Below are 15,091 nucleotides of genomic sequence, written 5' to 3'. Positions count from 1 at the left end.
ACACACACACACACACACACACACACACACACAAAAATCAATATTCAATAATCATATAATAGGTTACCTAACAGGTTAGCTTTTATTAGAAGGAATTGTGAATACAGTGAGTCTGTACACAACAAATGCAGTAATATCAGCTGGCTTACTAAGCAAGTGTAATGTTAGCTAGTTTAGTAAGCTAGTGTAATGTTAGCAGAGTACTAACATTACTACTAACATTATTTTGTGGTTAGCTAACTAATGTCTCCTTTGTTGACCAACATGATAGCCTACTCTATCACAGAAAAGTCATGGAGTTGATAAATGAAGATAATACTTACATGTATGCTGCTGTGTCAAACTGACCTCCTGGTGGTGAGACTGCAGGCATCAGATTTTGAAGAATAACAACCCTCGGGGTCATTTTTTACCCCAAAGGCAATTTGGAAATAGGCCATGGATTTTTGGTTAGAGAAGTTTCAAGATAGGATCTTTTGAAAAGTGACTGAATAATAGTGGGTTTCTTTGCAGATAAATGTCAAATATCAAATGCACAACAGTACCAGTAAGTTTGATAAGGCAAATAACCCTTTTCCTGTTTGGCGCCTCCTTCCTTTGTCCCCAAGTCCACAGAGATAAAACATCAATATTCCATTATTCTTTCCCAAGTATCTCCAAAATATATAAATACAAGTGCCCAATTTAAATTTACATTGGGGTTCATGTGATGCCACTGAATTGTTTTGGCTCACTCAAACAAGATGTCATCCACACAGAGGTGGCCGGAGCAGGGATGGGCACTCTTACATCTGTTGCTGATGGTATCTTTCTCTCAGGCTGAGGAGCCAGTGTGCACACAGAGAGGGGACCCTGAGATCCCTCAGATGTTTAAGGATGGGGACATAATGTTGGGGGGAATCTTCTCTTTCCACAGCAGCTGGAAGAACAGACGGGATTCCTACATGGACAAACCACTGCCACTGCAATGCACCAGGTAACAGTATACCATATCAATATTTAGCTTCAAATTTCCGAAAGGGTATAACATTGAATATTTAAATGAAGATATATTCCTGTTGTGTTTGATTTTATCATCAAATACTTCCATGTACTGTGCCACTCTTTCTACTGCATGGCATTTCTTTAACAAATTATTATTATCTGTTTGCATCAAGCTTGGATTCCAGTGGGTTTCAGTTTGCCCAGGCTATGCTATTTGCCGTAGAGGAGATTAATAACAGCACAGACCTATTGCCTGGCATCTCTCTGGGCTATAGGATCTATGATTCCTGTGGCTCAATTGCCAAAAGTGTGAGGGTTGCATTGGCCTTTGCAAATGGTAATGAAGTTGTATCACAACCCTCTGAAGTACCATGTACAAGACCTGCCCAAGTGCAGGCCATTATGGGAGAAACTTCTTCCTCTCCTTGCATGGCTATGGCTACTGCCATCGGACCCTTTCATATTCCAATGGTGGGTAAGATTGTTTGATGTATACTGTAACTACTTTATATCCTGAATCTTTACGTTGGGATATAACTTTTTGTTTTTGTTTTAGATCAGCCACTTTGCTACTTGTGCCTGTCTCAGTGATAAATCCAAGTACCCATCCTTCCTCAGAACAATACCCAGTGACTACTACCAGAGCAGAGCCCTGGCACAGCTGGTTAAGCATTTTGGTTGGACTTGGGTTGGAGCTATTAGAACAAATGATGATTATGGAAAGAACGGTATGGCCACATTCACAGAAACGGCCCAGCAGCTTGGCATCTGTCTTGAGTACTCGGTGTCCTTCTTTAGAACCGATCCACCAGACAAAATACAAAAGACAATTGACATTATCAAGGCTTCCACTTCCAAGGTGATCGTTGCTTTCCTCTCCGGCATGGATTTGGATGTGATAATACATGCATTTTCTCACCACAACTTGACTGGGTACCAGTGGATAGGCTCTGAGGGCTGGATCTTTGATTCACAAATTGCAACCTTGGATAAGCATCACATTCTAGACGGTGCTATAGGCCTGTCCATCCCCAAAGCACCTGTCAGTGGCATGAGGGAGTTCATGTTGGATGTGAGGCCGCTCAATGTATCTAGTAATGAATTGTTTACAGCGTATTATGAGACGGTATTTAATTGTAAGTTCAAGCAGTCAAAGTCTTCATCAAGAAATCAGAAAGAATGTACTGGACGTGAAGATTTGACTGAAGTGCAAAACAGCTTCACCGATATGTCTCTGATGCCTATCTTTAACAATGTCTATAAAGGAGTGTATGCTGCGGCCCACGCACTTCATTTTATCCTCAGCTGTAACAAAACATGTAACACCAAGGTGCAGCTAGATCCATTTACGGTGAGTTGAACACCAATGTTACTGAAGTTTTTACATTAAATCACATCAACAAGGAACATTTTTACAAAAAAACGTAAATTCAACTTTTGCTGTCTCTCATGCTGTTAAAACACTTGGAACACAACACATCCTTCAAATTATGTTCTGCATTGACGGATATTTGTTTTTCAGATTTTACAGCACATAAGAACTATTCAGTTTAAAACAAAGGAAGGAGAAGAGGTTTACTTCAATGAAAATGGAGACCCAGCAGCAAAGTATGAAATTATAAATTGGAAGCCAAGAGAAAATTACATTGTGGAGTTTGTCACAGTTGGCCTTTATGATGCATCTTTACCTGCAAACAAACAGCTACATCTGCAAAATGAGTCTATAACTTGGACACAGAACTCCCAACAGGTAAAATACTGTAAGATCACTGTCGTTGCTATTTATACTTATTTTGTTTCATTATAAATATGAAATTGACACTGTTAGTCATGCACGTCATAATGTGTGGTTTTTATGCATCAACATTTTAAATAGAAATATGCAAATGCAACACAGTAATCAAAGTGAAGGCCGATCTTTTTCTTTCTTCTCATAGTCGATTTGATCCCACAGGTGCCTGTGTCAGTTTGCAGTGAAAAATGTCTTCCAGGAAGCCGCAAGGTTCTCCAGAAAGGAATGCCTGTCTGCTGCTATGACTGTATAAGATGTGCAGAGGGAGACATCAGTAACATTACAGGTGTAGTTACATGAATGCAAGACAAAACATGTATTATTCATTTTAAGAAATTGCAGTGGGTTTTTGGGGGGATTTCGAAACCATGCAGTCCTTTAAGAAGAAAAAAACACAATATCGTTACACAACTAATAATTGCAAATGATACATATACAGATACTGAGACAGAATTCTGAAGTCAGCTATATAAATATATGCAAAAGTATTCCTAAGGATTAATGCATTATGTTAAAGCACCAATGTAAAATAAATGTTTCTACTTCAAGTCTACCTAAAATAAATCATTTCATTATTCATAGAAATCGCTGGGAAGAACTTGTGATTGTACAAATAAGCAACACATTGTATATACTTATTATGTGCTGTACTGTCTTGTATGCTTAGAAAATATGCAACGTAGGGACAAATACAAAATAAAAAAATAATTATACAAAATGTTTACCACATTTTTATTTTCTTCAGATTCTGTCACCTGTGTGCGGTGTCACCCTGAGTTCTGGTCAAATGAAAGAAGAGATGCCTGTGTAAAGAAGGAGGCAGAGTTTCTGTCATATGAAGAGATTATGGGAGCGCTGCTCACTGCAGCATCCTTATTTGGAACATGCATCACAGCTGTTGTGGCATTGATTTTCTTCAGATACAGGAAAACTCCAATTGTCAGGGCTAACAACTCTGAGCTGAGCTTCCTGCTGCTCTTCTCCTTGACTCTGTGTTTCCTGTGTTCTCTGACCTTCATCGGTCGGCCCTCAGATTGGTCCTGCATGCTGCGACACACAGCATTCGGCATCACCTTTGTCCTCTGTATCTCTTGTGTTCTGGGGAAAACTATAGTGGTGCTAATGGCCTTCAGGGCTACACTTCCAGGCAGTAATATGATGAAGTGGTTTGGGCCTGCCCAGCAGAAACTAACTGTTCTGGGTTTCACTCTAATACAAGTAATGATATGTATCCTCTGGTTAACAATTTCTCCTCCTTTTCCTTTTAAGAATTTTAAAGACTTCAAAGACAAAATAATCTTAGAGTGTGCTTTGGGCTCAGCTTTGGGCTTTTGGTCTGTACTTGGGTACATAGGACTACTGGCCATTTTATGTTTCATTCTTGCTTTTCTGGCTCGGAAACTGCCTGATAACTTTAATGAAGCCAAGTTTATAACATTTAGCATGCTGATATTCTGCGCTGTATGGATCACTTTCATCCCAGCGTATGTAAGCTCTCCTGGAAAGTTTAGTGTTGCTGTAGAGATATTTGCTATTCTGTCCTCCAGTTTTGGACTGCTCTTTTGTATTTTCATCCCAAAATGTTATATCATCTTACTCAAACCAGAGAGGAATACAAAAAAATATATAATGGGAAAGGGAGCCCTAAAATAATTATGATACCCTACAATTATATATTTTATTTTATTGTTTCCAACTGTGAGTTATTTTACTGTGTAACTTAGCATATTGAGATGACTCCTTTTAATAGAATACAAGTTTAAACCAATATGTATATATGCAAATAAAAAAAGAATAAAATGATATGCAGACCCAATATACCAATCTCCTATGTGATTTCAGATTAATTGCCAGAAATTGTTATTCAAATAATAAAATCAACATTGTCCCGCATAAAACATTTGACTAAACTTAAATTTCATCTCGTCTCCTGAGACTTATTTTCAAACAGGAAAATGCCCTTCTTGTTATTGATGGTGTATAAAGGGGTGTCATCAGCTCTCAAGCAGATTGGCCTGACATGAAGAGCACAGCCCTCAGTCCGCTTCATTTGGTTCTTCTAATGGGGAAGGGGGACTCTGTGTGCTGATTGCAAGACTCAGCACAACCGCCTGAACTGTTCCAAGATGGTGACCTTGTTATTGGAGGCATTTTTTCATTCTGCACAAGGCAGGATTACGTAATTAACACATTTCAGACAATTCCAGGAGTACGGAAATGTAACATGTATGTATTATCAGGCATATTTTCAACGTTGTATGTTCATTGTACTATATTTGAGACAAAATTATTATTGTGTTCTATCTTTCACAACACCCTAGCTTAAATTTCTGAGAATTCAAATGTTCTCAAGCATTGATTTTTGCTATCAATGAGATCAACAAAAATCCTGACATGCTCCCTAATATTAAACTTGGCTATAATAACTGTGGAACTATGCACTGTAAGAAACGTACCGTGAAATTCACAGTATTTAACTGGTAGCAATTGACAAGTTACTTACTGTAATTCATTTTACAGTATTTAACTGGCAACACTTGACAAGTTACTTACTGTAATTCATTTTACAATTGCTGTGAGTTAGATACTGTAATTCATTTTACAGTAAGTAACTTGTCAATTGCTGCCAGCTAAATACTGTAAAATGAATTACAGTAAGTAACTGGTCAAGTGTTGCCAGTTACTTACTGTAAAATGAATTATAGTAAGTCACTTGTCAATTGCTGCCAGTTAAATACTGTAAAGGAAATCACAGTATTTACAAGTATTGATTTGCAGTAACAGTGTAAAATGAAAATTAAACTCAGTAATATTTAATTACTTTATTTTTTGTTACAGCAGTAGTGTTATAGCTGTAGAATAAAACAGTAATTTCGAAGCATTTTATTTTTGTTTAAGCTAATAGTATTTTAACTATAAAATAAAACACTGCCATTTAAAAAGTACTGTATTTTTGTTTACGGTAATAGTGTTTCAATTTTAAAATAGAAAGACTAAATTAATGCTATAATTTTAAGTTACAGTATCAGTATTGTAACTACATTTTTTTATTATAGTATACTTCATGTCATGCTGGTAATTTACAGATGACCAGAAATCCAGAAATTAATTGTTGAACGGTATCAAGACCATGTATTTTCTTTTGCTAAATTATAAATATTTTCATCCATATAACAATCGATATTAATATCCAAAAACATGGAGATTGCATTTTTAAAACAGTGTTGATAAAAAAACACAAAGAATATGAAGCCAGTTCTTCTGCCTAGCCATTTTAGAGACGTGCTGTCGTTGAAAAGGTGTCACGACCTCGACACAAACTGCAGAACCCAAATGCACGACCCAGAGACAGTCTTGAATGTAACAACATTTTTCTTTTTAATGTCATTGAACAGAAAATCCCTCTAAAATAAACTTAAACTAACAAATCAACAAAACCTGACAAGACTGAAAACGATCCTCTCTTTGCTGAGGCCTGGCACAACCACATGTGGGAACAAACATGAACTGACACAGGACAGGGGGGAGACAGGACTATTTATACATGAGGTGAGTGGGAACAGGTGGAAACAATCAGGGGCGGGGCAGACACTGACGATGGCGGGAAAATACAAAAAGGGAGGAAGTAACAGGGCCTGAAATGAGAGACAAGAGGTAAGTAGAAAATTAAACAGGAAATGGAAACGAGACACAACATGAAGCACAGGGACTTAACTAGAGATGAATGACATAAATAGACAGACCTCTCATGACGTGAATAAACATGAAAACCTTACTAAACGTGAAATGACAGACATAATACATAAACTAGGGCCGGGACTTTAACGCGTTAATTAAGATTAATTTTAAAGTTTTAATACACGCATTTTAATCGCAATTATTTTTGCACCGCGGAACGTATCTCACTGGATGAGTTTCAGGGGTACCGATTATACTGGAGCACCAACTAACGTTCATGACTTCAGACAACAACAAACCACAGTGAACAATAGTCAAACTTGAACGAAGAAGCTGATGAGACCGCTTTGGTTGGCCCCGTGGATGGGACATTTTGTTTTAAAAAATGGACGGATGGAAGCGTCGATAAGAGCACGGTTGTTTGCAAATTATGCAAAAAGGAATTTGCATATCACCGCAGCACATATCCCCTCAATGCAAAACCTATAGCAGCTAGCGTGGAAGCTAGCGTGGACGTTAGCCCGACTTGGAGTACAAGGACCCACACCCAATTCGCGTTGTTCAAACAGTGGCCTATGCAACAGAGAGATTTTATTTTTCATCAGGATATTGGAAGAATAGGAGGGATTGAGGTCAATCACTGGCACTTTTTTATTTTATTTTAAATGGTACAGTACACTTTATGTTGAACTATTTATTATGTTGTTGGTGCAACTGGCACTTTATGTTGAACTGTTTATTGTTTTTGCCAAGGTTATTGAGAGAGTTGGACTGACATGTATTAGATTTTTTAAATCAACTGTTGGTAAATCAACAAAGTCTGTTATGGCCTCTGAAGCAACAGAGAGATGTTTTCTAATAGTCAGGGTTTCCAATGTTCTGAATGTACTTGAAAGTATTGTGTTTTACTTAAAAAACAAAGTGTTATAGTTTACAGAAGGTCTACCTACCTATAGGCTACCTGAGTCTCTGAAATGTACTATATTCCTAAATATGCTATTGCTACACTTTATGGCAAAAATTGCACTTTTCTGTAGGTCTTGGTTAAGTGCCACCTTGAAAAAAATAAACAATGTTTTGTTGCTTAAGCTTATGTATTCAGTCATTATTCAATGGTATACTAAAATCCATGTGAAAAATATTTATATGTGATTAAAAATGCGATTAATTGCGATTAATTAACTACAAAGCCTATAATTAATTAGATTAATTGTTTTAATCGAGTCCCGGCCCTAACATAAACATAACCAACACATTTGACGAGACACACCAAAAGGCACTGTTTGACATTATCACTATTCTTAGATAATACACAATATTTGAAAACACTTTGAATACAAACAACCAAATGCATGCAGGAATGGACCCGGACCTGAATTTACAAATCTTACACGTGTAAGACATTTTGATAAGCTTGCCGAGTACAGTTAGCTTAACTTGCTTTTTCACTAAGCGGCCTGACGTCGGACTGTCAAACTTTGGCTAGGGTTACATAAATTAACTGACAAAATTATTTGTATTAATTACTTTCTTTATCTCTTGAGTTACCATGTTCATTGGGGGAGTTTACTTCCTGGTTCAGCAAAGGGCGTGGCCTAGCGCTGAGGACTCATAAATACTGCAAGGAGCCAATTGGGACAGATTGGGACAAACCACCTGCTTTCATGTTAAAGGGGGGATTTGGGTTTTGTCAGTGCCCTTTGTGTTTTCTGTTACTATTAATTATCCCTTGGTTTCAACTTGGTTCGGCCAAGCCACTACTATATAGGTTCCTTGGTTCTCATTCGTAACACTCCGTTCGATGTCTCACTATGGGATGCGCCTCATCGCGGAGCAAACAGAAGCATCAATCTCATTACGCCAATCCTGATTGGCTGGTGATCTTGACGTCAGCGTCAGGGAATCTACCCCCTATAAGTAGCTTGCGCTACGCCGCATGCATCATTCAAACACCTCTTCTCGCTTCAGAGCACATCTCTATTGGTAGCCGGGCTTGCTCACACAGTCCACAGACGGAACCAAGCTATCCAAGCTAACTTCGGTCGACGGGCGCTCGCCGGCTACTTCTATATATACTTCTGCAAGAAGACTGTTAATACTAACACACCAGTTAGTGTTGCAATCTACCTCGCCGTTTCTTTTTTCGGAATTAAAGGTAAGTGTGGCAGCGGGGTGTGGTTTGGGCGCTGGCTGCTGGAGTGAAGGGAGTGGCTCGGCCGGAGGCCAGACAGCTGATCGGAATCAGGTAATCAATGCGGGAAGAAAAGCATGTCGTAACCTGGTTCTGTTCTGTTATGCAGTAGGCGGGATCCTGGAAGGTCGCCAAAGGACCTGTGAAGTTTCCCACCCGGGCAACGTTTGAGACCCGCACATATTATTGTTTGGAGTTAATAAACGCCTGTGTTCCACCAACCTGCTCTTTCCGTCCCGATTTGAACCCTGTGTGAGCGGACAGGCTCACAGTGGCGCCTGAACAGGGACCTGATGTCGGAAGGAGAAACCCCGCTGGGTCAGGCCCTCCAAAGTCTCGCTCACATGCAGGAGACCACCACAGCATTACAGCGACAGCAGAGCGAGGCTCTGCTCGGGATCGCCTCGAGCCAGCGCGAGGACCGGGCTCTCCTACGGGAGCTGCTGCAGCGTCCGGCCACTCGGGAGGGCGATCCCGCTACCAACCCGGCCCGACCGCCTTCACTTGCCCTCCAGAAATTGACGGCAGAGGATGATCCGGAAGCATACCTGGACATATTTGAGGGCACAGCAGCGGCGTGCGGGTGGCCGGAGGAGGAGTGGGCAGCGCGGCTATTGCCTCTGCTATCTGGGAGTGCGCAGCTAGCCGCCCACAGCCTGCCAGCAGCCTCTCGGCATATGTACCGGCATCTGAGGAAGGCCATCCTGGACCGGCTTGGCAGCACGCCAGAGGGACATCGCCGCCGGTTCCGGGCCCTCCCCTTCGAGGACGCTGACCGGCCCTTCTCCTACACGCAGCGGCTCCTGGATGCAGCGAGCCGCTGGCTCCAGCCGGGGGTGCGCTCCGCTGAGGAAGTCGTCGGGCAGGTGGCGCTGGAGCAGTTAATCGCCGGCCTGCCATCTTCGACGACGAATTGGGTCCAGTGCCATCGCCCCGCCAACCTGGAAGCAGCCGTCGTCCTTGCGGAGGACCACCTCTCGCTTCCCCGGCGGAGCATGAAAGAGGAGCCCCGACCACCAGCCGTCTCAGCGGGCAGACCCTTCCCAGCCCCGAGGAGGAGGTTTCCTGGAGCAGCTGCCCTTCCCTCCCCACCATCACACGGCCCCAACCCTGCAGCCCCGACACTTTCCCCCCTAGCTCTACCTTACCCTCCTGTTTTTATCTCTCCCCAGGGTTCGGCCTACGCTTCTGGTCGTCCGGCACCACGGGGGGCTCCTCAGACGTCAGGGCAGGATTGCTGGCGGTGCGGGCAGCCCGGCCACTTCCGACGGGAGTGTCCTCTCATGGAGGTCGGACAGCTGGTTCGGGTTGCAGGACCACCAGTTGCCGCCCCTGATTTGGAAGGGACGTACCTTATACCGGTATGTATACAAGGGGGTACACACCAGGCTCTGATGGACACGGGCTGTAATCAGACGATGATCCATCAGCACCTGGTTCGGCCTGGGGCATTGATTGAAGCATCGTGGGTGAAGGTGAGGTGTGTGCATGGGGATATTCACCAGTACCCGGAGGTGACGCTGGAAATGTCTTATAAGGGGAAAAAGCATAGAGTCAGGGCTGGAGTTAGCACTCGCCTTACGCACCCTCTGATTTTGGGAACGAATTGGCTGGGGTTTGCTAAGCTAGCGGGGGCTATGGGGGTGCGTTCACGGATGGCAGGGAAATGTGAGTTGTGTGCTGTGTTTAGTGGAGAGTCGGAGGCGGCTGACGACATCGAGGGGGAAACGGACACGGAGGGGGCCGCGGAGGTCCCTCTGGACCCGCTGGTGTTTCCCGTGGAAGATTTCCCCCTCGAACAGTTCGAGGGACGAGACCCTTCGACGAACTCCTGGATCGGCTCGCTGCTCGCTTTTACACGACGCTGGATTTAACCAAAGGCTATCGGCAGATTCCCCTTTCTCCAGAGTCTAAGGAAAAAACGGCCTTCTCCACTCCGTATGGTTTATACCAATTCATCACACTTCCTTTCGGGTTGTTCGGAGCTCCAGCCACCTTCCAGCGGCTCATGGACCGGGTGCTGCGTCCCCACTCTGCATATAGTGCTGCTTACTTGGATGATGTCATCATTCACAGTGAGACATGGGAGCAGCATATGCAGCAGGTGGGGGCGGTGCTCGAGTCCCTGAGGCAGGCGGGGCTCACGGCCAACCCGAAGAAGTGTGCGGTTGGACGGAGGGAGGTACGGTATCTGGGGTACCACTTGGGCGGCAGGCAGGTGCGGCCACAGATAGAGAAAACAACTGCCATTTCAGCCTGTCTGGCGCCCAAGACGAAAAAAGAGGTCAGGAGGTTGATGGGGCTGGCCGGCTACTACAGGCGGTTCATCCCGTCCTTTTCGGAGCTGACCAGTCCCCTGACTGACCTGACCCGAAAGGGTGCTTCAGATCCGGTCCAGTGGACGGAGCGGTGTCAGCTGGCGTTTGAGAGGGTTAAAAAAGCCCTCTGTGGTAAGCCGCTTCTGTATTCTCCTGACTTCTCTCTCCTTTTTGTGTTGCAGACCGACGCCTCGAACAGTGGGGTGGGGGCCGTTTTGTCCCAGCACGTAGAGGGGGTCGACCGCCCCGTACTCTACATTAGCCGTAAGCTAGCCCAGAGGGAGGTGAACTACAGTACGGTGGAAAAGGAGTGCCTCGCCATACGGTGGGCGGTCGGCGCCCTGCGGTACTACCTCAGCCTACAGCCTTTCAACTTCAAGGTGATCCACAGGCCGGGTAACCGGATGGTCGTGGCTGATTTCCTCTCTCGCTCGGCGGAGTGGGGGGGGGGGGCGGGGAGAGTCAGCTTGCGGCCGGCGGGATCCCGGCCTGAGTAGGGCGGTGGGGGTATGTGGCAGCGGGGTGTGTCCACAGACGGAACCAAGCTATCCAAGCTAACTTCGGTCGACGGGCGCTCGCCGGCTACTTCTATATATACTTCTGCAAGAAGACTGTTAATACTAACACACCAGTTAGTGTTGCAATCTACCTCGCCGTTTCTTTTTTCGGAATTACAGGTAAGTGTGGCAGCGGGGTGTGGTTTGGGCGCTGGCTGCTGGAGTGAAGGGAGTGGCTCGGCCGGAGGCCAGACAGCTGATCGGAATCAGGTAATCAGTGCGGGAAGAAAAGCATGTCGTAACCTGGTTCTGTTCTGTTATGCAGTAGGCGGGATCCTGGAAGGTCGCCAAAGGACCTGTGAAGTTTCCCACCCGGGCAACGTTTGAGACCCGCGCATATTATTGTTTGGAGTTAATAAACGCCTGTGTTCCACCAACCTGCTCTTTCCGTCCCGATTTGAACCCTGTGTGAGCGGAGAGGCTCACAGTAAGGTATTGATTTTTCAAGTGGTAACACACCTGTTACTAGCTTGCCTTTCCTCACTACCGACACAAAGGTAGCGGGGACGGTTTTTTATTTTTCTCTCTCACACCAGAGGAGGGGAAGATAAAAAGGGTATTAACACACCAGTTAATATTCTTTGAGAATAACATTCTACACCGTCGTTTTTTCTCCGGATTAACGACAGGTGGGGAAGGATTTTTTCTCAGCAACGTACCTGTTACGAGCGGGTCCTCTCCACGCCGTCACCACGGCGAACGAGATGGATGCTTCTCTCCCTCACACCAGAGGAGTCAGGGACTCGGAGGCTCGGCTCTGCGGCTGCGGGTTGAAGATATCAGGCACAGACTCACACCAGGTCTGCTCGTCCTGCCTCGGGCTGGAACACGCCCAGGAGGCTATCGACAACCCCGGCTCGCGCGGGCATTGTGCCCGCTTCACCATCAAGAGCCTCCGCCGACAGCTAGCACGCCAAGCTAGCTTGTCGGGACAGGACCCCCTCATGTCCGCTGTTTCGCCGGCCGGCAATCAAGACATGGGGGCGTCCGCCGTGGAGATTGAGCCCCGCGCTGTGTCAGGCTGGGGCTCAATAACAGCGGCAGCTGCTGAACCGGAGCCCCACGCCGTGTCAGGCTGGGGCCTGGTGGTGGCAACAGCCGCGAGAGCGGAGCCCGGCGCTGTGTCAAGCTGGGGCTCCCAACTGGACCTCACCATGGTCTCGCCCGCGGATGATGTCCTGGAGTTGGACTACATGGAGGACGAAGAGGATACCTCTGAGTTCCTCCTGTCCGACTCGGATGAGCAAGACGATGATGTCTTCGTGTCATCAGCTCAGGCTGCAAAGCCGGGAGCGATGGCTGCTCTCCCGGGCGATAGCGCACCAGCTTCGCCCTGTCTGAGCATGGACCTGCAGGCCGTATGTCAACGTGCCGCATCCAGGCTGGACATCCCATGGCCTGAAATGGCCAAGGAGACCTCCAGGTCTCGCTACGAGGGGAAGACTTTGCCCCAATCCAGGGTGCCTCCTCCCTGGACTGTGATGGTATGGAGAGGCTCGGCCTGCTCCGCATGCCGCCCATGGAACCACTGGTGGCAGCCCACCTCCAACCGAGGCTGGCTCTGACACCAAGCAGGAACCCCACGCTACCGGTGAAGGCAGACCGGTTCCAGTCAGCGATGACAGAACGGGCCTATAAAGCCGCAGCGTTTTCCGACAGGGCACTCAATGTCTCCTCACTGCTGACCGCCTACCAGGCGGGGCTCTGCGAGGACCTATCGAGCAAACCTGGGCCGGCCGTATGAGACGAGATCGCAGCGATCATGGACATTTGCCTCCGTGTGCAGCGCTGTGCAGTCCAGGCCACGGGCAAAGTCATGGGCATAATGGTCATACAGGAGAGAGCCAGGTGGCTCAACCTGACCAACCTCCCAGACCGGGAAAAGGAGGATGTTCTTGACATGCCTATCGTTCCCGAGGGTATTTTCGGCTCCGCTTTAGTCTCGATGCAGCGGAGATGTGAGTCGAAAAAGAAGGAAGACGAGGCTCTCCACCTCTGTCTCCCCCGAAGGGTCCAGCCGCTAACTGCGACGGTCTCGCGGCAGTCCTTCGCCCAAGTTGCCTCACGTCCTGCCAGGTTCAAGGTACCAAGGCAGCAGAGGCCACAACCCGCCCCGAGTCCCCAGCCCAGGCAGGAGACGAGGACGAGCTGGCCGAGGAAATCTCCGGTTTCGGCAGCTGCTGTTCAGGCACAGCCGACTCAGATTTTCGGTCACCAGTCGAGGGAGAAGAAGCGGGCGGCCTGACAGCCTCCTCTCCTCTCCTCGGTGACAGAGCTGGAAGTTCCCTGTTCCCCAGCTCCAGATGTGTTTTCCGGGTGCCACCAGGCCTCCATCTTCCCGCCGCCTCGAGTGATGCCGCAACGCCATCCTCAAGTTCGCGCCAGAAGGGAAACAGACTTAATACCAGAGACAGCGAGTTCTGCTATCTGCCTAAGTCACAAAAACACATGTCACAATTGTTGTTGTTTTCAAATAAACCATTTTTCACTGTCGCATCCAGGCTTCAAGCCGAGGGCGCAGTCCAAAAAAATGAAAAGAAAGACAATAAAAACAATAAACAGTCTGTCGCCTGTCCCTCTTTTGAGAGCAGCTACGGCCTCTCTCAAAAGGCGGATAATAGACGGGTCTGTGAAGGCACCACCGCCATGCGCATGCGCAGTGACGACTGGGGTTATAGAGCCGCTACCGTCACGCGCATGCGCAGTGCCGGCTGGGGTTGTGAAGGCACCACCGTCACGCGCATGCGCAGTCTCGGTGGGGATTGTCGAAATGGGGTACCATCGTGTTCAGACGCTAGAGGGCCCCATAACACAACAAATAGAGACTCACAGGGTAAGAGACGTGACATCTCCGCTGGCTCTAAGGAGCAAACAGTGGAAGATGCTCACAACGTCTGCTTGGGTTTTCAAGACAGTAACACGGGGCTACAGACTCAATTTCGCTGTCACCCCCCCTCGCTTCTCGGGCGTTCTGTATTCACAAGCCCGAGGAGAGTCAGCCCATATTCTGGAGAGAGAGATTCTCTCACTTCTAGAAAAGAAGGCTATATCTATAATACCCGCCGAGCAGAGTCAGAGCGGCTTTTATTCCAAGTATTTCCTCGTTCCCAAACGGGGAGGGAACGGAATTCGGCCAATACTAGATTTGAGGGCTCTGAACAAATATCTAAAAAGATACAAATTCAGAATGCTCACTCACACATCTCTGCTGCGTCTAGTGCGACAAAACGACTGGTTTACATCAGTCGACCTGAAAGATGCGTATTTCCACATCCCACTATATTACCCACACAGGAAATATCTGATGTTCGCATTTCAGGGGATCTGTTACGAATACAGAGTACTTCCCTTCGGTCTGTCTCTCAGTCCAAGAGTGTTTGTACGGTGTACGGAAGCCGCGATAGCCCCGTTAAGACAACAGGGTATTCGCCTGGCAACCTACTTAGATGACTGGCTGCTTCTCGCACAGTCGGAACAGGAGGCTATTACGCAGACAAATGTCCTCGTAAAGCACCTGCTCAACCTGGGTTTCATAATAAACACAGAAAAGATTTTTTCGGGTTTACACCTG

The 15,091-nt window shown here is 46.4% G+C and overlaps 1 protein-coding gene across 1 annotated transcript; it reads left to right on the top strand.

Annotated features, from left to right (window-relative positions):
• Positions 1–743: 743 nt before the first annotated feature.
• On the top strand, positions 744–4,429 carry LOC307037452 (extracellular calcium-sensing receptor-like; the record flags this gene model as incomplete). Its single annotated transcript, XM_079678336.1, has 6 exons — positions 744–976; positions 1,158–1,455; positions 1,541–2,335; positions 2,507–2,734; positions 2,939–3,062; positions 3,522–4,429. The coding sequence occupies 6 exons, from the start codon at positions 744–746 to the stop codon at positions 4,427–4,429; spliced, it is 2,586 nt and encodes an 861-aa protein (XP_079534462.1).
• Positions 4,430–15,091: the final 10,662 nt, after the last annotated feature.

Source organism: Notothenia rossii (genome assembly GCF_949606895.1).
Source record: "Notothenia rossii genome assembly, chromosome: 4".
Lineage (NCBI taxonomy): Eukaryota > Metazoa > Chordata > Actinopteri > Perciformes > Nototheniidae > Notothenia > Notothenia rossii.
The sequence above is the reverse complement of the archived record's forward strand: the minus strand, read 5'-3'. Positions and strand labels throughout refer to the sequence as shown.